Here is a 27,981-nt window from a genome sequence, read left to right as displayed (position 1 = left end):
AACCCAAACCATTCTATGATTCTATGCCCAGGGTGGTCCCTGTGAGAACTGCATGAAGGTCCCTAATCTACACTGCTCAGCAAACAGAAATATAAAATTGGCAATAAAAAAAAAAAAACCACCTACAAAACATTATCAAGAAACCTAGACGCAGGTACACAATGGACTGTGGGGAAGGGACGGTCTAAGGAGACAGACAGCTGGTTCCCTACCCCACGTCTGTAGTACAGAGTACCACTGGAAGAAGGGTGTTGCAGCCTACTTAAATCCATTAATAAATCTATCTTGAGAACACATAGAACTGTCCTGATATTTATGCTGTAATGAAACACACAATTTTTGTAACAACTCTCCTATCTGTGATCCCTTTCACTTGAATTCTGTAAATGAAGAACAGCCTATAAAAGCCACTGCTGGATCATTTAGTTTCATACAGAAATTTACATCTCGGTTACTTAATTGGAATACCAAAACCTTCACTTGTGAATACTTTCCTTTAGTAATTAAGTTCAGACAGCTAGCATACAAAAAATTGTCAGAAATGCTTCTAAATTATTAAACTTTTTTTAAAATAAAAGGGAAATGAAAAAAAAATGCAAAAGCTAACTTTCCAACCTAGAGGCTGCACTGTGTGTTGTACTAGCTACTGCTTCTAAGAACACAGCATCAAGTTTGTTGTCAGACACATAAAAATAACTTCCCATCTAAAGTTTTACTGTAGACTGGTAACATAGAATTTTTACTGAAAAGAAATGTTTCAATTCAGTGAATGATTAAAGACATTATTTCCTAAATAAAAGTTTAGCATCTGTATATAAAATTTTTAATTAAAATGGACAAGTCCCAGCATGACGTGTTTTTTTTTTTTCCAGTTACACTGTTGAAGAAAGCACTAGTATCCGTATTCGAATTACCAGGGTTGTAGACTTCGTAAACCAGTCCAGATCAAAACAGGTTTGATTCTGGAAGTTTTTCAAAACATAACAACCCGCATCCAAACATATTAAGAAATAGCTATTTCAATCAATAAAACCTTACTGTACATAATTACAATTAGTACTTGTCAAAAGCTTGTAATACCTGCTTTACATCTCTTATGTTACCTAATAGCTCTTAAAAATGAACAAATGTAAGCCAGTATCAAATAGTCTTTGTGCTTTCCTAACTTGCTTAAATCACATTTATTTACCTTCTTGTCAGCAAAATTCCTTAATACAAATGTACAGGTTTGTGTATTTGCCCTGAATACCAAGGTACTGCATAGACTGCGAAAGAAGGGTGTAGCTGATAACACTTCGCCAAACACGCTACAGGAAAAAAACCCAGCACAGCTACAGTATGTAAGTGACGTGCAATACTTACTATTTATATGTTTCTGAACGAATGTATTCAAAAACATGAGATACTCCCAGCTGGAACTGATCAGCAATAGGGGTAACCCAAGGATTGTTCTCTGCTTTGAAGACTTGCTTTTGACCAGTCAAATCCAAATTACCTGGAAGGGATTAAACACAACATCATATGAAAATATTTCAAATATGAAAAATTTGAAAAAAAATCTTGCTGTGAATAGAAAACTTTTCATTCATTTCAGAGTACAACCATAATAAAAGCAAATCACTTTAGTCTTAGTGGAGAAGAAAAGGAGGACATAGTAGCTCCCACCATGATGGATGCAGTTCCACACTATTCATTTCAGTGCTACTACATATTGCACAGCAGGACTGAATCTGGCCCACTGGCATATAATATTTATTCACGAAATTAGTTTTAAGCACGCCTGAATAGTGCATTGGTGCTGGACCCTCTCCACCATGGCTTGTAGCAATGAAAGGAGAATCACGCTATGGTAGGAGTTTGCTCTGCTGAAGCTTAGCATTACAAAGCATTTCTCAATCACTGCACCACACATAATGTCAACAAGAGATGCCCAACAGGCTTTTTGCCTTCCCAGTGCCCAACATGGTATGTTTACCAAGATCCTACCACTGATCTGTGGTTACAGTTCTCTACACTAAGAAAAACAAGGAAAAAGCATCATTCTTTCAACACGCCAGTTTTACCTGTTCAGTTGACAGGAAGACTTAAGAGACCTATTAGGGGTTTGCTTGGGGTTTTTGTTTGTAAATGTTTACCACACAAAACCCAAATAGTACGTGCTCTACCGAAACTCCTCATGACTATGGATACAACAGGTCAAATTCCAGGACAGTCTAGCCATTGAAATATTTTGTTGTGTTCTTTAAATTAAAATAAGAAACCAGTGCTACTATTTTACATTTATTTTTGTGAATTTTATGATGAAGAGAGGCGTACCCTCCCCCCAGAAATCTAAAGTAAGAAATAAAAAAAAAAAATCTTTAACTATGTGAAAAAACCCTACAAGGTTTTGAAGACTGACTGAACCAAGCTGTCAGAGAAATCTGAAATCAACCTCATGTGCTAGCGTTTCAAGATTAAAGGCACTTGTGTAAGTAACGAGAACACACATGCATGCTGCGGGAGCTGCTGCCAGCCGTGTGCTCGCTGGCCATTCTGGTGCATGTTTTACATTACAGCTAATCCTCGAGGCATTTCACTTTGCAAAAAGGGTTAACACAATTAGAGTAAAAGCAGACCATTATACCATGTGAAAAGATGTCATGCATCTCATATCAGCCTATCAACAAGTTACCATTACCTTAGCAAGCTCATCTGTCAGCTGTCTGAGGCCTGTTCTTTTGAAATAACAGCAGTCAGGGAGCATTTCACCTCCCTGTCAGTCAGGCGGCAATCGCCTTCGCTGCCTCACGCTTCAGCGCGCCTCGTTAGGAGCCTCGCACCCCTCTCCTTTATTAAGGGACTCAGCAGCCCTGTTCTAACAAGGGTCAGGAAGCAGGATTAAGTACTGTGACAAAGAGGAGCTAATAAGCTAGAAACTGGTGTGTCTAAATCTGTGCTGGCTCAAGGCGTGGGCTCACGCTGCTCGCTACTCAGTTCTCAGGCCAAGGCCTCTGGGGAAGCAGGCCAGCACTGTGATTAGCCATAACCCTCTGGCCGGTGCTGCTATGAAGATCATGTATCACTCACGGGCCTGCTTTGCAGTTGCAAATTGGATTTTCCATTTTATTACCTGCAAAAAACCCACATACATTGCTCTCCAAAACTACCAATGCTGTAAGCACTCACTTGTAATTACAGCTCTACAAGTACTGCATCAAGGCAAAACGATCAATCTGTGTACAGCTAACAAAAACAGGTAAATTTGGGGAGGCAAGCTTGGCCCCATCATGGGTCAAATTCAAAGTTGCTTACAGGAATAAGTTGTAAATCCCCAAGATCTCAACAGCCAGGATGTCAGCTGAATCGTCTCCTCCCGAGCTGCGTAGAGAGATTTTTTTCCCCCCCAGGGGACGCTGCCATATGTTTCCATCCCTGCAGTGCAGTGTGCCCACTACCACTCCAAAAGCCACGTGGCCCGTTTAAACATAATTAATTGTAATAAATACTATTCTACTAAAGCCAAAGCAATGTTACACCAAAAAGAGGACTGCTCAAGAAAAATGAACTGTAGGTCCCCATGCCAAAGTAATCACTTTATTTTCCTCCAACTTCTTTTTTTCCCCAGAACACACTGGGGATGGGTACAGATATTAAACTTTACCTTCAGAGGGAAGGGGCATGCAGAGGCCCTGAGGCTAAAATTAATCTAATTACAGAGGAAATTGGGGCACCTGAAAGCCCAGCATCCACACTGAAATCTACCCCCTCCTGTTCACTGAAATCAGCCCAGGGGTCAGCTTCCCTGGCAGCCCGACCCACCGGCCACCTGCAGCTGGAGCAAGAGGTCAGCTGCCACCTCACAGCCCAGGCTTTTAACTAAAGAATTTTATCAAGTGTTGTAGTGTGAAAAGGAATAACCCATCTGTCCTTGTGGCAAGGACCAGGCAGAGAGTGGGTGCTCCCCTGCAGGGAGTAAAGAAGGGCTGTCTCACAGAAAAGAGGAAGAACAGGGCACCTGACGCCTTAAACTCCTCCCAGTTTGATACTGAAATTTCCATCTGGAAATGGAGGGCAGAAATGCGCAGAAAATTAAGCAAGATAAGAAGCCACAGAGAGCCTGCCCCATTTTATAAGCACTAGGGAGTAAACAAAGTCTAACAGTCCTGACACAATGCAATCCACTTGAGAACAAAGCAGCCATATAATTAAAACTGAAACAGGACGAAAACATGTCACAGCTTCATAACCACTTATTGCTGGGGGCCATTATCCTTGTGCCTGTTCTGCACTTACAGCTAAACCACGTGTAAATTGAGGGCTTCTCTAATTCTTCTCCGGCCGCAGGACATCCTGGAGTCCCAAGCACAAGGCCAAAGTCTCAGTAACCTCTCAGGAAGAGTACGTGCTGGGGTAACCAAACACACGGGAGCGCACCAAGATGAACTCAGCAGCGTGGAAGAGATGATTAAACCTGCCTGAAGCAATGGCTCTGGTACCAGGCTCACTGGAGTTCTATGAGACTGGAGAACTTACAGATGTGTCCCTGTCTTCCCACCAACAGTCTCCTTGCCTAGAAGGTTTTTTTATGGCAGCACTGTGCTAAAAAATGCTGTTATTCCATCCCTGCAGCTCTAGAGCCACGGGCCAGTGAAAGAGCCATGGCAGATGCACCTTTACGCATACTGTCTAACAGCAGCATCAGCAGAACACTATCCCCAGGCCTTTAGGAAATTTATATACTGTTCTGCTACACAGATCACATCAAATCCCTCTGATATTTTTAGTAAACAAAATACAAAATTGCCTCTAGTAAAAAAAAAGTCCTGAAGATTCAATTACAAAATATATTAGAGGTGGAGATTGCATTGGTCATTGGCGGTTTATTCTTTCCACACACACCACCCTATTAAAAAATATCTCCATCATCTCTGAAATTTGGCATAACTAGTAGACTAAAATTATATTTCTTCCTAATAGACTTAAGGGTCTTGCTGTTTTGCCATACTGAAAAAGACCAACTCTATTGAAATGCATACTATCACATGCCTTTGGTAAGAGAGGAGGAGAAGGCTATCCTTAAGACTAGTCAGCACAGTCCCTTTCCTATATCACAGAAATGTTTTTCAAGTGATTTTTGAGTGCTTTTACAATTATTCTTAAAAATAAATCAATAACCAAAACTACATGTCCCAAAACCCAGGTCTAACATGCTTAAAGAAGCTTCTAATTTCCAAGCCTAATTTCTTAGTTTTTTTAAGCTTTCTATCTTGAACAGACATAGATTTCCAAGTAGGAAGAATGCAGTGTGGGCATATGTTGCTACCAGCAAGCAGATGCTGAATAGAGAACAAAGCCTGGAAAAGAGAAGAGCAGAGATAAAGACCTAACAGCTCACTGCTGTGGAGGACCTGCACAGAATGACCAAAAGCCTTCTAAGAGAAGTCAGCTGTGTGGCCTTAGAAATACCTGATCTTGGCAATTTTTTTTTCCGTCTCAGCACTCATTGTATCTAAAGATGGTCCTGAACCATTAAGTTTGATTGGATCAGTGTGACTGAACTTCTGTGTTTATCCTACCTTAAAAACAAATTGTTCCTTTGCCCAGCTAGTAAGCTGTGCAGATCTGAAAACCGCTGCCCAAATCTCGTTAGGTGCCACCTGGAAGCTACAGTAAACAGATCTACAATAAAAGAAATCCTTGAACACTCAAGGACAAAATAAAAGTACGCATATTTTTATATTTATATATGTATATTTTTATTTTTCATGTAATAGTCATCCATGGACTAAAAATACCATTTATCACTGCTTAAATTCAGAGCTCCCACAGCCACAGGTGGACAGAAGGGACATTTCACGTGACAATGGGCACACCCCATCCTGAATGACACTAAAGGCAAAAGGCAGCTACAGTTTCCCTGCACCTCCCTCAATAAATCTATTCTGCATTTGATCTAAAACATGTTAGCTAATGTTTCTTGTTATTTTTCCTCAGTGCTGTTGAAATAACAAGTGGATTGTGTGAACATTCATATGTTGCTCAACTGCCTGCAAAGGTCAGAAAAGAACTCATAAAAGCAAATAAAATGCTGCCTCCCACAGTCATGTTTGCAGAAAATAAGTGTCAGTGATAATGCTACCTACCACTTTGACCAAGGGTGTCTCCCGACTTCCCAGGCTTCTCCTGTTTATTGAATCTAGCCTGCAAGTACCTCCTACATGCAACTATAAGCCCCTCATCCTCTTGCGATGTCTGATATACCAAGCATATAATATTAACCCAATGTATGTATACTTACGGTATGATAAGGTATGACTAGGGTACATAGGCATTACTTAATTCAAACAAAAGAAAACAGAATGAACACAAATCCGACTTGTCCTTTCCACTTGAAAACCCCTTGGCAACACTTTAAATACTTTCAAAAATTAAAAGGTGAAATAAAGTAATTAAACAACTCTGACATTTGAGAAGTGAGCATTGGCATTCAGCATAAGAAACATGATCCTAGCTGTAAAATGCCAGATCGACGCTTCTTTGTAAAGGTTTAAATTCATCCCTAGCAGAGCTTCATTAAAATCAATGGAAATATTTTTTAGCCTGTATACCGTTGAGTTTCACATCTGCATTCTGTTGATACTCTGACTCACCTTCCAGCCTACACTCCACTGACCTCAAGGAGAGTTCTCAGGCTGTAACACAGCCCTTTCAGCGATTCCTCTTAAGACTGCAATTTAGATCGTCTTTCCCTTTACAACACAAAAGGTCTTACTCTCTCACTGTCGTATATAAGAACAGGAGGAATGAAATTAATTTTATTTCTTTATTTAGATATAAGTACCCTTGAATTCTGTTTTATTAAAGGCTAAGTAAGGGATCAATCCACTACACTAAATTTAAACTTAGGTTATATGTAAAAATATGTCTGTATGGGTTGTTTTAGATTTGCTTTACAGTACAGGGCTTATAATTTTTATTACTTTGTGTCATGTGCTTTGTCTCCAGAGAGAGAGAGAGAGACAGAGTGGTTTAAGCGTGGGGGTGGAAGAAATATCATGACTATTATGTCATAAAAATGATACCAAAGCAATTAACTGTGAATGATGTCTTAAAATCAATGTACAAAAAGGAAAATATATAGTGATTTCTATGACACAAAGTGTTACCAAAAGCAAACTATTTTTACACCAGTCTTAAGCACATGTAAGCTGTGGATCGGTAACTCATATGATTTTTATAAACAAGATCTCCTCTCCCTTAAAGACCTCTATCACTTTTGAAGGATTAGTAACAGAAGAGAACAGATTTAAACAGCAGTTATAAAGGAGCAGTAAGATAACACAGAGCAAAGACTTCTTATACATAAGTGAAGTGTGACTCAATCTTTTTGGAACCAGTAAAAATATTCACAGAAATATTCAGTATGATAAACAAATCTACAGCTCCATAGCATATGTTGAAAATATGTATTTGCTCAATGTTAGTTTCTATGCACTAAAAGAAAACAACTAGTAAATCCAAACCTAGACTGAAGTGCCTCCAAAAGATCGATCCCAGCAACACTTCTGCCCTCTCGCCCCTGCCTTCTTGTACTGGAGAAAGCCTAACAACATCATATGGAGTCACCACCACTTCAGAGAACCCCGAAATAGCATTTGTGGTGGTTTTACTTAACAGGGGAAAAGGTTCAAGTCTCAAATAACAAGAAGTCTTATTCAGTACACACAAATAAACCAAACATACTCCAGAGCATCCATCAGACAGAAGCAGGCTGGAAGTCTTCCTCTTACTGCTTTTCTGACCACATAGAAAGGAATGCCTGAACCCTAGGAATGCCTGCACCCTCACCTGTGAGCATTAGGCAGGAAGCCTCAGGATAAGAGAAGACAGAACAAGCAATCTGAAAGCCCAACACTGAAGCCCATTCTCAGTTGTACAATTATTTTCAGGGATGGGAAACAGGAGTGCAGATATTGTAACATCACACATTATTCTAGCAACTTCTCAGATGTAAATGAGAGTTTCCAATAATGAGTTCAGAGATTAGACCCCAACTTGAATGTTCACTTGAATATATTTAACAGTAGATCTCTATGTCCGTTCAGTAATTTAAGAGTTTAACAAAGGCATTTCAAACAGAAAAACATCAGGAGATGGAGACTCTGCTAATGGTGTCTTGTTCAAATGGTTCATCACCGTTAAAATGCATTCTTTATTTCAGTGAACTGAGCTGCCCTAGTTCTCCATCACTGCTCCTGCTTCTGCCCATCTACAAGGGAGAAAGATGACCTGTGCTTTCTTCTCATGGAGTTGGTGAGGATTGGCAGATAAGTCTCCTCTCACTCTTCCCTTTGATAGGTTAAATAAAGACTCTGATTATTCTGCATGATCCCAGAATAGCTACTCCATTTGCTTCAACTGTTAGCAAAAGGACTGCAGCTGAAATAAAGAAAGCAAAAGCAGACCGACTAAATCTTGAATTCTCTACCCTTGACGTAAAGGTGAAGTAATAAAAGGCAAACTGGTATTGCCTCAGCTACCACTATTACAATTCTACGGAAAGAGGATTTTATGTTCCAGCACTGTCCCACCTCAACCTTCCATAGAAGAGAATTTAAAACAAAATGAATTTAGTCCTGAGATATTCATATGAAATTCCAGCATCATCGCAAAGGTCATCCAGAATTATTACAGCAAAGTGTAATGGGGACTCTGGCACGAGGAGACTTTCACTCCCGAGTGTCTCAGAACTGAAAATGAAGTCTGGGAAAGACAACAGAAGAAACACTGAACTTCTCCTTTAAAGCACATTTCGGGTATTAACTACAGGCAGAATACAGACCTACTCTGGCTGGGCAAACTCATATTTCCATATTCATGTGACAGAGGAGGAGGGATTAGTTCTCTGGGAACAAGGGGAGACCCCTGGCAACTTCTACCATCACTCCACACAACAAACCCAACCTTGGCGGGACAATTAATTGAAAGAGTAAACAATATTAACATTCACAGATGAAAGCCCAAAAACAGGAACTTATTCACACAAGGCACTCCTACCCAGACAACACTCTGCTAATGGCTTGTACCTCCACATGACAAATCACAATGTCTCTACAGCCAAACTCCACCACACACAGCCTTCAGGTACCAAGGCAACCAGCCTGGCTGGTGCCATCACGTGGGTAGCCAAAGGGAACAGCAGAAGAAACAGGATTTTGACAAAAATCCAAGAAATTACTTTAAAGTGTTTGCTATATGCATTCTAAAATTATTTCAAATTACTTGAGACTCCATTAAATTAATTTCTCACACATTTCTAATGTAAGAGAGAGACGATCTACTAGAGGACCTAAAAGTATTGCTAAGTTCCACCCACTTCTTTCTTCGCAAGGTGACACATTGTGGTGGAAATACCATTTCCTCCTCTGCTCTATGTAACACATGTCCAGCTCTGACTGGGATCTTGAGGGGCAAACCAACAGTCCCTGTTAGGTGTTCCCAGTGAAGAAACGCAAGAAACGCACTATGCGGCAGACAGTTTTTGGAACAAAGGGAATTAACGTGTTGTCAAAGTAGTTTAACATCAAAGACGTTTTAATGGCACAGGAAGTATTAGGAGATTAGAGGATCAGCATCCCAATTTATTTTGAAAGATATTGCACATTTTTTCCAACTTCAGAAACTCCCCTGGGATTCTCAATTACATGGGAATTCAACAGAGCATTCTCTCTCTGAAGGGTTCCTATCAGCCCAAAATCTAGTTAATTTAAAAATATGAGTTCAAAACAGATTCACTGTATTGCTTTTGCCCCACACCTTTGAAACTTCCATTCAAACACACGTTGCCAAGTACTCAGAAGAGCGAAACCACTTCTAAGTACTACGAAACACATAAAATGAACCAAATTTAACAACAAATATAACATTTGCTCAGATATCTCTAATTACGGTACTCTTACCTACCACAGATGAAATATTAGCTGACAGAACATCATTATTATGCTGATGGTACTTAGAATATTTAGGAATAATTATGAAAACCTACACACATGCACGCTGCAGTCATCTCAGATGCAACAGTAGAACTTGCATATTTTAAAAACCACCATAAGATCAAATCTGAATCTTGAGAAGTTTGACAAGAATTACAGCAGTGTAAGGAAATGAATGTCTGTGGTGTATATCTAAATGATGGGCTATAGAAAACATCTTTCTGCATACAATGAAACTGCAAAGTTGTCATCTCTTCCCATACATTTTAACTCCTAACAACTACTCTGTGGAATCAGTCTGCTTTCCAATTACATAAGAAGTGGTGCATTTTCGTGGTGGTGCTTTTTTGTTTTTTAACTTAAAATAAGCCTAAAATGAGAAACATAACCAAAATATTCACAAATTTTCAGATATGGCTTTGTTACATACACAATCTGCCCATGACTTATCTTGTTATGCACGTTTTCTGTTATTCCTTAACTAGTAACTGCTACATCAGTAGTCCTAGAAAACATGTTATTTTGTTTATCCCCTGGGAAGTTTAGTAAAGCCGCTTACTTTCTTACACCAGCTTTGCCTCGGTTCCAAAACCAGAAACAGGTAATTTTTTTAAAATTGCAAGGTATCAATTAGTTGTCCCAGTGCTCAGAGCTGCTGTCCAAAAAGCCCCAGGATGTTCAGGCTTCCAACAAGCACCACAGACATGTATTTGCAGGTGTGAGCAGAGTTGTGTTGTGTCACAGGTAGGGTGCAGCAACAGTTTATACTGAAACAAGAAAAGTTTGGGATTTACGTCAAGAATATTTAGAAAAGAAGTATCTTTTGTGAAATAACGTGATTCCTGTGTTTGCACATGCCTGTTATAATTACCCAAGTAAATTAACTGCTGTTTCGATTAATATTAACTTGAACAAAAAACTGCTGCAACTACTTTGTGTAATATAATACTAATTCACAAATTCTAGAGTAATTTCAAAAGCATAAATTTTAAAATGTCTTCCTGTGATGGAAATATTGAGACTTTTGGCAGGATTCTGTGAACTTTCTATTTAAAGCCAATCCTTTATCCACAGAAGATCATTTATCTGTTCAAAACTAAAAAAAAGATTAAAGAATTACTTAGCCATTCTGACATACAGATTTAATTTACAAAATGTTTCACCCTCCTTAAAAAGGAACATGGTTACTTACCCCATCAAGTTTTTTTTCTTTTTTAAAGAGCTTGAATTTTCCACTCTTCAACTATGTACCTAACTTCACAGTTTTGATCGTGTGTCTGCCTTTACCTGAGGAAATTATTTGATAAACTAGAACAGTACTGATAGTATACTTAAAAGCCACTGACGTCAACATTCAGTTTTTTAAAAAGAGGATGGTAATTAAAAATGTATCCTTAGAAATCATTGTTCTTCTCATATCCATAAACATGAGCGAACTCCCTGAACGTGTGCTCGCACGTGTGCTGGTGGCAGGGTAATGTCAACATCAGAATCTGCATTTTAAAAACATGACATTTGTTTTCACATCAAAAACACAAACCTACAGATAAGCTGGTTACATTCTCTGGGTGGCTATTTGTATTTAGCTAGAACTTTGTGAATATTCTGCGTCTTATACTACTCTTAGATTCCTGACTCCACTAAGGAAGTCTTTCCTGTGGAACATACGGGTCCACCCAGATGACCATACAATGAACTTAAAACACCATCATTGATCTTACTAATTGCATGTGCCACTTTATATGGTTCTTGTTTCTACTCGGCTTTCTTTCCAAACACAGTTTCAATTGTTAAATGGTCAGAATACACAAAATGACAGATTTAGTGCTTCCTTGGCAATTTATATAACTGACTGCAACTCTGTTGTTGCAGTGAATCATGATTTATTTGTCTCACAATGCAGCACATAACCTTTTAAATGCTAGGGGAAAAAAATGCCGGTGCCTCTCTAAAGTTTATATATGACTGCCCACCACCATTCCTCATGAACATGGTTTTGGGAGACAAATGATAAAAACAAGCTGCAAATTCCACCCACCTACTCCCGACCATTTCCTGCGTTCATCATTCACATGTACTGTATTTACAGACAAGCATCCGAGCACCAGTGCACTCTTCTAGTCCCCTTGTTTCCTCCTGAGCAAGAGTATTTTTCTTAAATTAGCACAGGGTATTCTCTGCTAAGCACAGAGGAGGATAATACTGATTGCCCCCAGTCCTCTTACTGGTGTGTGCCACATTCGATCACATTGGGTGAAATTAAGAGAAGACTGCAGGATTTTTTTTTTTTTAGTAGTATTTTTGATCCTGATGCTTGCCTGTGGCCTCTTCTCACACCCCACTCTCCATGCCTTCTTCTGCACTTACTTCCACTACCTTTTAAATCCAATTTAATGTACTTTCTCCCTTCTCCTCATTCAAATACTGTTTTATTCCGGTGTTTATATCATGCCCATTTCCCTAGTAAATGAACTAATGACTCGTTGCTGTCCACCAGTGTCCAAACTAAGGCAGTCAAAACTCTTCAGCACCTTTAATTATGAAAGCGATAATGAGAGAGGAAAGATTGTTTACTTTAAATGGAACAGCAGTACTTCCAATTAACAGAAATAGGACCTGCTCATTGAAAAGCTATTTATCAAACATGCACAGCACAAAGTATTTGGATAGTTCTCTTTACATTATAATTCAATTTTAAAAATATAGGAGGGAGAACTCAGGCAGCAGATAAAATTGTTTTTATCTCAGATGGCGACTATGGAATTAGCAGTCCATTCATTAGGGTGTAACACTCGCATACCACCTTTCCCTGGCAGACTTTAAAACTGTCTGCAAAGGGGCCTGCTTCTCTAAATTGCCCTAGTTTGCAGAAAGGAAAACAAGGCTGCAGAGATTAAGTGATTTTTTTCTAATCATTCAGTAGATTCATGCTTGCCTGGGGCCTGCTCCTACCCAGTCTCAAAGAAGCCCTCCAAAGCCCAGTTTGGTGCTCCATTTACCAAAATCCATTCCCTAAACATTTTCCTATATGTTTAATAAACAAGCAAGAACATTGCTTTGCACAGTAAATACGCTTGCAACTTGCACAAGTTACAAATCTAGACTTCAATGTAATATTCTCTGGAAATATACCCCAAAATCTAAGCCATTTTAAATATTTAATAGAGTTCTAGCACTACACATGGCATAAACTGCAATAGAAACTAGGCCAACCAATTATGAATGAGGATCTCAGGTAAGACCATAAAATGAAACTTTTGTAAATTAATACATGAAGAGGAAAACATAATTTATGGAACAGCAGTTGCATAATAAGGAACCAAGGTGACAAGCACTTAAGGTGTTACCATGCACCTCATCCTGATCAGGTGTGACAAAATTACAAGTCCTTTTTCTACCAGATTGTGATACTGTTCTATAGCACAAACAAATGTTAACTAAAAGGAGAAATGCTTCTCTTGGTCACCTTGAGTTTTGCAGGTCAGTGCAAAACAAACACCAAGAATCTTGTTTCAAATTATTCCATTCGGTTTGGACAATGATGGTAAAACCATTTAAAGTGAATTTGCTGTTATGCTTGTACAGCAGCAGCATGTTTAGAACATTTAATTAGCCACAGAAGGTGGTTAGACTCAGGGAAGCATTTAACTTCCACTTTCTGGAAAAAAACAAGGCTATAATTTAGGAAGCTAAAGAAAAGTACATTTACCGGTACTACTTGCTTCTGAAATGTTATTACTGTTGAAAGAGGCTTTATAAATAAATATGACTTCCACAAAAAGCTAAAGTAAGTATACCTGCATCAAGGAATAAACATCTGAAATTAAGGAAACGAGAGCAACTTTCATCTACCAGTGGTGAGGGAAAAAAAAAAAAAAAAAAAAAAAGAATACTCAGCATCATACAGTCCACTAGATTGATAAAAGCAAAAAAAAACCATGGCAGGTAAACAAAGAGTCAAAACAAACATCTTCCCCTGCCTTGTAGAAAAATAGCAGATCCTTCCCTTTCCTGTATAAAATAAAAAGCTTACATTGCAGACTGACACATTTATGCACACAGCTGCCACATTCTCTAATGTGTCAAAGCAAGTTCTTATGACAACAAATAATTTTGCTTTATCATGCTAACTTCAGTCACTACCTTTCTGAGTTTTGGGAACTACTATTTGGAAGGTACTCACAGAAACAAAGAAGCATTCCTAACAATCCACAATAACAAGAAACAAGGAATAAACCCTGTGTAACAAGCGTTTCAACAACAGGTAATTGATACAGCTACATTATTCCCAACAAAAATATTTTTGAAGATTGTCATAAAAGATCTGAAACCAAATTCTATCTTGAGGCAAACAGGCACGACTGCTATTGAAGTTAATGCCCCTCACATACAATGGAATGCTGCAATACAAATTCTGCAAAATCAATACTTTAGTTTCAAAGAAAAACTCTACCTTATAGGTTGAAAGAAGCCACTTGTAATCATATTTAAATGGCCAAAATCACAAATTCAAAGTACATCAACCAGTTCCACTGCTTTAAGTGAAAGAGCTGTCAACTCACTAACAAAGGCAGGCTACTGAAACAGAAAAACAAAAAAATTCTCTAATTTAGCTATATTTTACTCTAGTTGATCAAATTTCAATTTTTACAGCAACAGTCACAAAAAAAGCCACTTTTACAGCTGTCATTTTTGCATGGTATAATTTTGGCTCATCTAAATTGTGTTCTCAAAACCCAGCCAGAGACAATAGCTTTGCAGACCCAATATTCATGAAACATTATATAAAGCAAGACGCTACATACAAATTGACAGTCAGGTATACTAATACATAAGGGAAACATAATATGTAAACTAGTAAAACCAAACACACATCATCTTGTAGTCCCTTGTGCGTATCCAGTAGGGGTGAAAAAGTGAGTGTTTCTCAGGGTAAAGCAAATATTACCAGCAATGATGACTTAAGTATAATAATTTCCTCGAATTTAACAACTGGCTTTGTTTCAGAGGAAACACTGTGCATCATTATTTAAATAAATAAACGATCCTTCATAATCTTACCTAGTTCTGGGGGCAGCACAGTAAGACGATTTCCCTGGATATGAAGTTCCTTAAGCTGAGTGAGCTCACCAATTTCTTTAGGCAGTGATATCAGGTCATTGTCTCTAAGACTCAGCTAAGAGTGAATATAAAGTAGTCAGAACAATTTTTGGTTACCATAAAGCAGCCTAAAACAGAACTCTACTCCCTCTGCCCCCACCCTTCTAAACATTCAATTCTTCCAATTTATTTACCAGTGTCTGCTGGTAAACAAGAAATAATTGCAGGTGTAGTCGTCTATTCCTGCAAACATACCCTACTACTCCTCAAATTGACTAGATTCTATTCCTACAAGCATTGCAAAAGTGAATTGATTTTCCAAGAATTTAGATAAATTACTTACTATCTGCAACTTTGTGAGCTTCCCAATATCTGGCGGCAGGATTTCAAAATCGTTGTCACTTAGATAGAGTGCACGCAGGGTGGCTGCAAATTAAATAGCAATATATAAACAGGGTGGCATATAACCCAACCATTTGAGGTCTAATCAATAAAATGGAGTCAGGTTTGATTAATAACCCCGACTTGGTGAAAAGCCTTTGACATACCCAGGGCTCACAATAACAACAGGCAGGTCAAAGTTAGATTTACTGGCTTATTGTATTGTTGGTGAGTTCAGGAAAACATCTATATTCAAAAGGACTGGCACAATTAACAATTGCTATAGTAGTAGATTCTCGTACGTTCTGGCATATAGTCTCAACGCTCAGCTGTTTATACACTCATTACTGTTTATTACCCCAAATTCTTATTTATTACCTGAATTTACATACTAAATGAACATTTTAGAAAATCACCTGAGGTTTTTTTGACAAATACACATCTACGTTAAGCTCTATAGAAAGCACAGCGTAACACTGGGAAAGAGACCTTAAAAGAAAGCAACACAAAAGACTCAAATTGTGTAATCTGTAATTTCCATCCTTAGTCTCTACGACATTCACAGAAAGAGCGATGACCCAGCACAACCATGTAGCTTGCTATTATTGAAAAAAACATACATGACAGTTTGAAAAAAAAATTAAAACAGAGACTCACAACTGTTGGGTGCAGCAGGAAGGAAGGTGATCAGGTCAGCAAAACCTCTCCTCCCCACCAGAGATCCCATTTGTCTTATGCAGTTTACTCCTCCTCCTCCTCTTTTCATTTCATTACATGTGACCATTTTTAATAATGCTGACTTAAAAATTCCCCTCTGCCAGGTTACAGTCACAAAAATCTCTCATATAGCGGCACTCCTTCCTCTCCCCTCGCCTGTCACTTTTGCTGCTAAATGCACCGATCCTGAAGCCACTTCAGCATAGTACACTGAAAAGATCAGTAAGGTAGTAGAATTACTGGAATCCAAAAAGTGACAGAATTCAGGTTGCTTAGGCAACCATAAAGCAGCCCTTTTGCACATATGCATTATAATACCTTTATTTTAACTCTCTGAGCATTTATTTTTAACATGGGCAAAGGTCAGCTTAGCTCCACCATTCCTGAGCCAAGGTTTGTAACCTACACCTATTTTTTAATGTACTGGTCACCTCAACATCCACATGCTGTTAAAACTATTTCAGTAACGAACCATCAGTTTCCAGAATCTACACACAACAGCTGCCTTCCAAAACAGTTTACTTTCCCCTGAGGCTTGCAAGCTTCTACAAAGTTTAACTGAGTATAGGACCCAAGGAAATATTACTCAGAAGAAAACTAATATACCATTACTAACCAAGTCTTCTTGTGTCCAATGGGGTCAGGTGACTGTATATCAATAATAAATATTGCTGAGCTATGTAGAAATATTCAAGGGATTGTCAAAGAAAAACATAAATATCAGAAAAAATTCTGTTGGAGTTTGGTCTGCATCAAACAAATTTCAACTGCAGAAAGCAAAGCACCATATCATGAAGATTTGTAGAGTTTTTAGAAAAGTTTCTTACTCAGATAGAAGAAGTTTCCTGGTAGAGAATTTTCATTTAAGTTGTTGTAAGTCAAATCAAGAACCTCCAGAGCTGGTAAAGAGCCAAATCCTCTTGGCAAGGTGTTTAACCTGTTCATGCTGTAGGTGAAGAGGAAAAAACAGAACATGACATCAGTATTCACTTCATCCAATAGTAATAACACAGGCAACAAGAAATTAATTTCTAAAAAATGTAATCTAAATCAAACTACCCTTTTGTTTTGAAAAGAGCTTGATGCTACAAGATACTGAGCAAGCCTTCTGCAATGCAGACCTTTATCTCTCACTCCCATAAATATACCCAAAACTTACGCACTTGCAAGGTATCGCATCTGTTATTTCAACCAATAGCCACACCTGAAACTCAAAGCACAAGGGAGAGAGGTCCCACAGCGCTATACTCAGATTAAATGGTGTGCCATGGAGAAAACTGGTCCTTGGAAGATGACCTATCTTCTAGCCAAACTATGAATTACCCTTTTGCACATCATCTGGACCATCTGCCATTCCCCCATACCACATAGTTCTTCACTATGGCACCAAATACAAAGAGGAATACGTCAACTGCATGGTCTTTATGTCCATTGATTATTGCTGCTCAAACCCCTTCTTCAGAACAGCAAATTTGTGTCACTAGATAATTACTCATGCACATGGAGCACAAAGTAAATAAAATGTCAGTCCTCTGATTGATGAAGCTCAGTCTAAATATAGCTCAATCACCCAGCCTTGGAGAGTTTAGGATAGCAGTTCCCACTGGCAGCAGCCAGAAGAACATGGGGAAAGATAACAGAAGGAAAAGGTTTCTCCGATAACCTGGAGCAGGCAAGCTACAGAAAACAGTAACTTTTCTCTGACCTCAAAGGGCATGAACAAGGTGATCCAGATAGTCACCAGAGATGCTGCAACAACAAAGAAAGGCAAGGAGCTGGAGACCATATATGTAGAACCTTACTGTTTGTGTACAAGCTAGAGTTCTGTCTGCTTATCATATGAACAGAAAAGAACCAGCTTTTTATTTATACCGTTCCTGTTGCCTGTACACCAAAGTTTGCACATATGGATCTTGCTTCTGTTATCACCTGGGTTTGAAAGTAGAACAGAGAAGATATGCATCTTCAAGAAGAGCATGTACAGTTAGTTATTCTGAAAAACTGGATTTTATTTGAATGTGATGACTGGAAATGATCATGACCTTTCACGTTACTCCTAAATATATTCTGAATTTGACTCTCCTGATGCAGAAGTGATAAATAGCAAGAGCCACAACTGAAGTCAAGAGGAGAGGTCATGTGAACGCATGAAGCTTGACACAACAGTAAAAACTATGAAAATTCAAGTCAAAGTATTGACAAAATTGAGTACCCAAAAAAATAATAAAGACTTTTGGCTGTAATCTCTAGGGCCTTCCCTCCCCGCCATGCAATGTCTGTCAAACACTGTGCTACACTATGTGACAAATACTATGAAATACATCTGTAGAGCGGTTAGTAAGCCCACCTTCTAAAAGTTCTTTGGATGTTGAATTAAACACAAGCAGCTGCATCTCCAGACTAAGCATGATGACTTCACATCCATGGGAGCAAAGACATGTCACATGGACTTCTTGTGTCTTTTATGCTCACAGATACTGACCTCACCTTTCCTCTCCCACTTTTCCATAAGCCATCCCCACCAGAACAAGAAACTGTAGAGATCAGCTCTCTGTAGCTAAACTCTAGATGAAATCTTTTTCCTCATCATCCCCCATAAGAAGTCCTACCAGGGACATGCACCTACTATTACTGCTGTTGTAGTAGCTATCAAAAAACGAGAAAGGCATTCCTCACTACTGCTACTGCAGATTCGCCACTGTTTTAAAAATTGTTCTTTATATCAAATAGGACTAAAGAAACCAGCTCCTTTTTCACTAGTAAAAAGAATAAGTGGCCCTGATAGCCTTCCCTCAGGCAGAATGGTATCTGTTCTTTGGCACGGAGAAAGAACCAGCTGAAACTCCCCACCCAACATTATCCAGCCCTGCCTAAATTCAAACATCGAGCTTGTGCCACAGAAACTGTGCCACACCTGCCTTACAGATTTTTTTAAGCTTTCAGTGCAGCAGTACACCTTCCCTCTTTCCACCCTGCCACTTGACCCTTCTGCATCAAAATCCTCCCCAAAATAATCTATGCTCTTATGCAAGCTTCCCCTCTCCCCCAGAGCGCTGCTTGGATGCCCTGTGTGTACACACGCACTGTAGATTGCAAGAGGGTTTCTAGTCTGCCCCACCACCCCAAGCAAACTACTGGGGCAGAACAGTTTCCTCCTCACTGACCAGGGACCTCTGAAGCAGAGCCCCTTTTGCAAAGCTAAGGCTTGGCTGTAAAACCTGTGCCTGGAAGATTATGGGTACAGCAGGGATTAAGAAGTAGGTTAAATGCTCTTCAAAGATCTTGGGCCACATGAGACATGAAGGTGGCAGCTGTGGTTTCAGACCTGAATGTCTACTGGTCTTAACCCAAAGTGTGCTTTTGCATTACATTTTTTCCATTAATGAAGATTGGTACTTGAACTACACTAACACTTGTCACTCCTTTAATCCACTGAAAAAGTCCAACTTCTTCCTCCCTTCATACACGGCAACACTTCTATATGCCATTCCAAAAATATGGATATAACCATAATGCTGATCATGAATTAATATTTGCTCTGAAAGGCAACTGCAGGTTTGAACAGACATTAAGGCATGCTAGAGATCTAAAGTGACCAAACAAAGACCAGAGAAGACAGATCATCACAGAAACATTTATTGGCATTCCAACAGTTCAAGATGCAATTCAATTATCAGCACTTTACAGAAGTATCTGAAGTATCTAAAGGATACAGAGAGCCTAGTCAAAATAATTTGGTATTTAAAATAGTTAAAAAATCCTCAGTTTAAGGTGTTCAGAAGTTGGAATTTCTAAAATACCAACATTCTTTCTATGAGAAGCCTATAAAGCCCAAGCTCACCCCTACACCAGTGCATTCCTCAGTAGTTACACTTTAATATGCCCAGTTAAAGAAGGTTCTGTGCTTCACATTTATTTTCTCAATAAATCAAGACAGCCTTCTGCAACTGTAGTTATTCTAAAGTATCACCAACTTCACTAGAATATAGTATCTGAACATATTTAATGCCTCTGGCTTAAATTCAGTCAATTGAATTTGAATTAAATGTACACTACATTTAATGATTTGCTGTTTCTTCTATGGGTTTAATAGAAATTGCAATTTCTTCATTGCCAAATTTGGGACTTTGGAATTAAAGTCCGAAATTAACATTGAAAACTTCGCATTTGGTTCCCTCCCCGCCAAAAGCAGAACAGAAAATAGAGCCTGGTTCTTGTGCAGCAACCACAGAATTAAGATAGTTGCTAGGGAAGTAAAATTCTGTAATTTTTAAGTCTGACTTCAGTATTAGATGAATGTGAGTCGCTGTTACCCTTAAATGGTTATCAGTATACCAAAGTGCTCAATCAATTTTACTCTGAAGCCATAACTGCCAAATTCTCTTCACAAACACTTTCAAAAAGAAACTTTAATAGCAAAAAAAAAAGTTCCAGGTTCAGTTGCGACAATGTTTGACAGTACAGCAAATTGTTGCATTAAGATACGCACCCAAGATTCAGGTGTTTGAGCTTCTGAAGGCTGCTAATCTGTGTAGGAAGCTCTTCAATCTGGTTGTTGAAAAAGTTGAGCACTTCTATGTTTCTCAGGTCTGCGATGTTTGCTGGCACAGCTGTGGGAAAGTTTATACAGTGAGAGACTGCAATTAGAGCAAGCCACCTAGACTACAGATGCTCTACGAGCATATGTCTTCTGCACTGTTTGTACAGTGGCTGACGGCAGAAACAGCACCTAGCAGCTAGCAGCTATTGCAATACCAGCAAATCAAAAAAGCCTCCTATTTGTAGTCTGTTCTCATTGCTGAGAGCAGTCACTTTATACTCTTCAGAAATTATTACCAGTACTGTAAAATATTTTGATTAACATAGAGACCGTTGAAGAGAGGGACAAGGACAAAAAATGCTCTGAGACTAACAAAGAGAAGCAGGCCATCCTCTGAGTTAGTGTAGCACACACAGGTCTCAAAAGAGCAGAGCCTAAAAGACTTGGATGATTTCATTATTTGAGTTGAAAAAATGAATGACTCGAGTAGTCAACATCAATACAACAGTTTTATTAAAAGCCTTTAACAGCAAACATGAAATAAAAATTAATTTTTAGTGATGACCCATTCTGCTTACTGCTTAAATAATCTAGTATCCAAGTTCTTGTCCATTTAAGGTACAACAAAATTTACAAAAAATTAAGTTCACCCCTAAAAGACGAACTGTTCAGCAAAGTCCATTTTCAGTTACTTCTTATGAGTGAATAACTGATCAACACACATATACGGCTACGTTGTATTACCAAGAAACCAGTATCTAGTTTTTATCTAGAAATATGAAAAATAAGGCAGAAGCACAATATTAATATGCCTGTGCAAATGAGGTTAAAAACTATTCACATTTGCATCTTTTCCCCCTTAAACTTTGTGAGATTTAAGCAGACAGCTGAGGTTTACATAAAAGAAGGTTGGCAACCACCTGCACCGAAGCTTGCACCTGGGCTCAAGATTTACCTCGGTTCAGTCTCAACTTTGACTGCATCAGGAACCCTCAGAGTGCACATCTAAATAATTAGAAGTTTTTATGAGGCCATGATTTTCTTTTATTTGTTGGCATGAGGCAATCTCTGTCTTAAAATGGAGTCAATAATGTTTACAAAACAGAACATTACAGTATGTCACATTTACTAGATTATAAGTCTAACTACATTGTGAACAATAACAGGATCCCTAGCAAACACTCTAATTACACTACATAAATATTACTGTTGAAGGTCATATTCATTGCAGGAGATTTTCAGCAGACTTTTTTTATAAAGTCATTAAGGCAAATCGAACATTTAAAAGCCCTCCCTTTGCGGTGTTTTCCAACTGGCCCATGCGTATCTGTCACTCAATGATAGCACAAATTATGTGCCTTCAGAAACTAAAGGGTAATGTACTACTACTACTGATGTTTTAAATTATTCCTTAACAAAAGTTAACTGAGGATTTTAATTGACATAATTCAGCTGTTTCCTGCCTCAATATTTCACCAGAACAGTAACTGCCAGTATTAAAATGTTTTCCTTTCAGAAATTAGACTTTATAATATGACTTTGATGAGATGCAATGGACTGGCAAACAATGTTTCAGCTCTTCTTAAACAGATACTATGTTTATGCAAGACTAGGAATCACAAGTACTAGCAAATACAGGTTTTGATTTAATCAAAGCCTAAACAATAGAGACCAAATACAATTCTCCTGAAGTTACATTGTTGATGCAATTAATAAAAAAAATTGGTATGAAGGTTTTGGCCTTTTTGACAGTGGAAGAGATTACACTCTCCTGGAAATAAACAGTGCACAAACATCACAAATTATGCTAAATGTAGTGCAGAGCTCTGTTGTGGGAACACAGAAATAAGAGCCTGACATTCAGGAGTCCAGACTTACCATATAGTCACCTGTATTTATTCAGGCTGAACACCATCACAAATTAAGCAGCTATTATCCAAGACACTGAAACTTCTCAAAGCCAGAAGTACATCTTGCACCAAAGACAATACTACCACTATAAAGACAGGAAGCTCATGAAACCTTTTTGATCTTGCTGAGAGGCCAGAATACAGAGACAATCTGTTAGTGCTACCCTCATGTGAGGAAAACAGCAACAACCGATGTGTGTTTCAGTTGAATGACTGTTGGTTAATGGGCACCCTACATTTAGTCAGTCCTATTCACAGTTGATTTAGTTACCTGACGGCCTCTTGCATCACAGAATAGCAGCAAAGCTGTTCTGCATCTCTGAAGAGATCACAAGATGAAGACAAGTACCCTCCAAGCAGCCTGACAGTCCAAACAAGAAGAGACAAAGCAAGAAGCTGGACCCAGTTACTGAGCTACTTTGAACTACTGACACTGATTCAGTAGATGTGTCCTTTCAAACACCTGTCCAAACTAGCTTGTTTCCCCCCTTAAGAATAAATGAATTCTTAAGCTTACATCTTACTTAAGCTAGGAGTTTGTCGAGAGAGGAAGAAGGAAGGAAGAATGTGAACAGCCATTTTAATTTAAAAGAAAAAACAAAATAATAATTAAAAAACCCCCAGAAACTACCCAGAAAAAGATGACACCTAGACATCAGATTCAGAGGAAAATGGCTTCTAAAGATTTGCTCATGAAGACTGCACTTGCACTGAAGATCATGGCATCAAGGAGAACCCTAGTTTCAATGGGTTAGTACTACACAGTTGAGTCTCAAATTCTACCTGCTCATCCCACTTGCAAACACAGGGCAAAAACTCAGCTTCCATTGGCTAGTTTATCAGAGGTTTTTAATTTGGTTTTCTTTTGTCAGGGCACAGGCATGATTAAGTGTCCCTAGTGAACAATAAGAGCTGTGTCCTTGCACACTGTCCACTAAGTTTTTGATATATCTGTATAATTTCCACATACTGTATTTCATGTTGTGAATCACACTTAAGATACTTTATATCATTACTTTCTTCAAGCCACACTAGAAGTTGCATGAGTAAGGAGGTTGAGATGAGAAAAAAGATAAAAATTTAGCAAAGGATTGGAATGAAATACTGTGTGTCAGCCTGTTAAATCAAAATAAAAAGCCCCAATCCACAATTGTATTATTTTGGTTTGGATGAAGGGGCTGGATTTCATTAGAAGGAAAAAGAGAAGAGTAGCTCAAGACCAAGTCTGTGGTAGGGAAAAGAGGACTTTTTCCTGTAGCAGCTTATTTTCTGGCTCAATAATTCAGATTCTTTTGCAATATGAATTAATTGCTCTCTTGGATTCAAAGAAAAACAGAAGACTGAAATTAACTCCTGTACTGTTCTTGTAGATAAACTGCAAAGGTTGAAGTACCTTCAGGTCCAAAGACCAGAAGTGGCCAAGCAAGGCTGACTAGGCATATAAAGTTCTTTGTTCTGAACTTTACACTACTAAGTGTATCCCGACAACCATCCCACTATTATGTTGCAAAATTCTTCCTAGATATAAAGCAGACTGCCAAATACCAAGAAATTCATGTTCTGGCAATTCTGAATTCCACTCCAGTCACCTTCTCATGATGAGCTGTGCGAGCAAACCATCAGCATCCTGGTTCCATTCACCCACATATTTACAGTACGATCTACAGTGTCTTAACAACTCTTCTAAGGCCATCTGCTGCCCAGTGTCATTAACAACTAAACTCCCCCTCAGCAAATGGTAGTACAATTTGGCAACCCAATGCTTTTGCATTCTCCTGTGAAGCTTCAGTCACACTATGAAGCCCCATTCATATTAAATCTCACTTCAGAAGACCAGGAACAGCTTCCTTCCCCTTGTTCAATATTGGAAATCGCACACAGTGATTCACTAGGACAGCTATAGGCTTCACCTTGATACCAAGAGCTTGTCTGACAACAAATAGAGGGTCTACAGGCTGCACACCAAGGAATAAGAGGACTTTGTGCTCCTGGAAATAAGGATTGGCAACTTGTTATACTTCAAAGCATTTAAAAACACTATGCCCTTTTTTGCCCTGAAGTTAGTGGCAATTCTTTAGGCACTAAAATACATTCTCAGAGCAGCCTTTCATTCAAGGCAAGTTATCAAAATTTATTCCTACATAAGCAACACCTGTTCAAAGGTTCTGATTAAGTTTCCAAAGCATACATAATCCCAAGGATTAAAAGCTATTATTCAGCGCCTATATAGAGCTCCACACCTAAGTATCCTGCAGCTGGACCTTAGATCTCTCTCCACATCAAGAACTATCTTTACTAGACGTCCGATACTGCCCTCTACGGAAGAACAGATACTGGGTTAGATGGACCTTTTACCGGAGACAGTCATCATGCAGAGAAACATGCTAAGAACATTTAAATCAGTTAAAGCAGCCTGGAGTTACAAGTGTCTCAGATGTAACCCTCTCTCATAAAGCAGGAAGTCAAGTGGTTCTCATACCACTATTTAGCACTGACACCTCGATCCAGCTCCTTTTGTACACCCATCCTCTGACAAAGGAGGAGGAACACAGAAAATGGAAGATGAGAAAAAGGAGGTGCATTTTTTTCCTCCAGCTCCACTCTGCCACTCTTCTGTCATTGATGTAGGTTTCAATACAGTTCCTCTTGGTCGTGGCAGGGCCTTTCGTACAGCTGGAAATGCACAGGCTTTTTGATGTCTATTTCTGCAAATCATCTCCAGGATTGTTTCAATTAAAGTGTCTGTGAAGCACTGGAAAACAACAGGAATCCTCACAAATTTAAAAGTAAACAAACGCATGTGTTTGCAAGATTAAGTCTCCATTTGCTTTTCATCTGAAAGATTAGTCTGGTTTTTGTATTTAGTAGGTACTGACATTACAGCAAACATTTTTGAAGATACTCTTAATAAGAGAGACCCACATGAAAATTTCCTTTACAAGTTACAACTAAAATATAAAATATTGTAGATAAGGAAGTTCAGATGAAAAATATGACGAGTCAATAAAACACCCAGTTGGACAAGTGAAATGATTTAGTAAAAATGTCTGTCTCCATGAGAGGAACATATGGTACGCAGAGTTAAACACTTCAATTCAAGTATACCTTAACACTGAATGTTCAGAATAAACATAGTCCCACTACTGCTTAGAAAACAGTATCTATAACATAAAACTCTCCACAAGTAAACTTATGATCTCCTCAATAAATAAGATTCAAAGAGAAACCCCCCCCTCCCCCGCATTGAATTCAATGGGTTTTGAATTAGACATCAAGTGAAATAAGAATTTTAATTATTTAAAATATGATTAGTTTCTTTGCACATTCACATCTCTAGAAACTTGAAGCTGCAGAAGCCCTATTTTTTTCAGAATGTTTCTTTAGTTAATGATGTAATTTTGCAGTACCTAGGAACATGACATGCGGTAGTACTCCAAACCTTTACAGGTTCTAAGGGAATATTTATCCCAAAGAGCGATTAAAATAGCACTCCTTGTCAGAGAGGAGATGCATAAGACTACACCAGTTTCTCATTAAGCTGTTCCACTTATTAGCTGGTCAAGAGTCACACAGAGTAAAGACAATGCAATACAGACCTTTTAGAGTGTTATCAGTTCACTGTAGATCCTAGGTAAGGTTTTTTTGCCAAGAGCAAGAATCTACTTCAAAGTAAAGCCTGTGGCCTGTCCAATAGAACAAACCCAGTTCTACATGCTGTTACTAATACAGTTAGCATCAATAGGAACTTTTCACAAGTAAGCATCCCTTAGAGTAAAGGTCACAAAGACATGAAATGTTACTTACATTTCAAGGGGGAGGAAGAATTTCGAATACTAAATATATAATACATTCTATGCATCCAATATAACTGTACTCATAGAGCTGGAGTCATGTTTAGATTAATTTGACAAGGGTTCTGTTATACTGAGAGAGAAGCAATCAGCTTCGCCAGAATGAAAGAGGAATTAGAGGGAGAACACAACAGTTTTCACTTTAAATATTCATAGGCATGCTGCTATCATACTTGGCAGCTAACTGGAGAGAATCCTTATCCCAAGCAAAGCATACAGTATTTAATTTACACATTATGGAGTTCACGTTTCCCCTCTGCCCTCCCTCCACCCTCTTCCAAAAATGGGTACTAACCTTCCTCATGCTGAAAGCATTAAAAATAAACTTGTCTCCTTAATCTTCAGCTCTTTCTCCAGAAACCATCAGAGTTCTTTTTTGCTATTATCCACAGAAGCACTGCAGTTATGAAAATGGTCTTATGAACATGTTTAAATTATACTACAGCTCACTGATGTGCTACTGTGCTAACAAAGCAATTTATCAATAAATAGTTTTCATTTAGAAGCCAGAGCCTAAGGAGAAGTGCTGTGAGCATAAGAAAGGCTGAGAACAGACTTGGAATCAAGTGACACCTAGTGAAGACAAAGGACAAATCTGTTCTCTGAAAATAAAGCTTAAGACACACTTAGGAGTTTGGAGAGAAATACTAAAAACCAGGGGTGAGGTTAGGAAGGGATTGCTAGGTTGAAAATAAATCACCCAACAGTAAAGAATTGAAACCACACAAAAATAGCTCACAAAAATCTGATGTTTGTTAGCTTTTTAACAGCAGTAAAGAACAGTACTGTTCAAGTGAGGATGGGTATAAAAATGTGGACATAAACATGCCCCTTCATTTCTACACATAATTTTGAAGAAAACAGAGTATTAGCCAAGCTTTTTGAATTAGTCTGACATGCAAGTACTGTAGTGGACCACAGCATCTTCAGCTTCAATAGTTGTTTTGTGAGGAATGCACAGTTCAGTCAGGAGAAAAAACACTCATGTGGTACACTATACAAAAAGTTGAAGAGCACAGGTTACATTACCTTGTTACAGGTCAGATCATCCATATGTGTTGATACTACAACAGCAGGGAATGGTTCAGAGAAATAACTTCTGCAGAACTAAAGAACTTTAGCTGATAGTGTTGTTGAGATTTATTATTAGGCTTCCACCAAATGCAACTGCAAATGGTCTCACTAAATCTCAGTGAGTCTCTTCAGTCTATTTTACATGTTTTCTGCAGTTTACAAGAGAGACTAACCAAAGATGCCCTGAACAGATAGTAAAGGTTCACAGGTCAAGGTCACTTCAGCCTCTTACTCAGGAACACCTGTCACTTGTGTGCTTAGTAGTGCTTGTTACAAAATCCTGCTTTCACTGTGAGAAAATCTAACAAAGAGTCCATAATTTCAGTTTGCTTTCTTGGACAGTATGAGTAGTTTACATTTTTTATACCACTGAAATATTTAAGAACTCGTGTAGGACCATCAGAGCGATGGGACATCTCTCCTACGAAGAAAGG

The 27,981-nt window shown here is 38.5% G+C and overlaps 1 protein-coding gene across 1 annotated transcript; it reads right to left on the bottom strand.

Annotated features, from left to right (window-relative positions):
• Positions 1-1,361: 1,361 nt before the first annotated feature.
• Positions 1,362-20,782, bottom strand: RSU1 (Ras suppressor protein 1; the record flags this gene model as incomplete). The annotated part of the gene is made up of 5 exons (XM_010082514.1): positions 1,362-1,495; positions 15,036-15,150; positions 15,418-15,500; positions 17,000-17,118; positions 20,662-20,782. Coding segments are annotated over 5 exons (572 nt in total), but the record flags the coding sequence as incomplete, so codon positions are not given.
• Positions 20,783-27,981: the final 7,199 nt, after the last annotated feature.

This window comes from Pterocles gutturalis, unplaced genomic scaffold (genome assembly GCF_000699245.1).
Source record: "Pterocles gutturalis isolate BGI_N339 unplaced genomic scaffold, ASM69924v1 scaffold36629, whole genome shotgun sequence".
Taxonomy (NCBI): domain Eukaryota; kingdom Metazoa; phylum Chordata; class Aves; order Pterocliformes; family Pteroclidae; genus Pterocles; species Pterocles gutturalis.
This window is presented reverse-complemented; position numbering and strand designations above follow the sequence as displayed.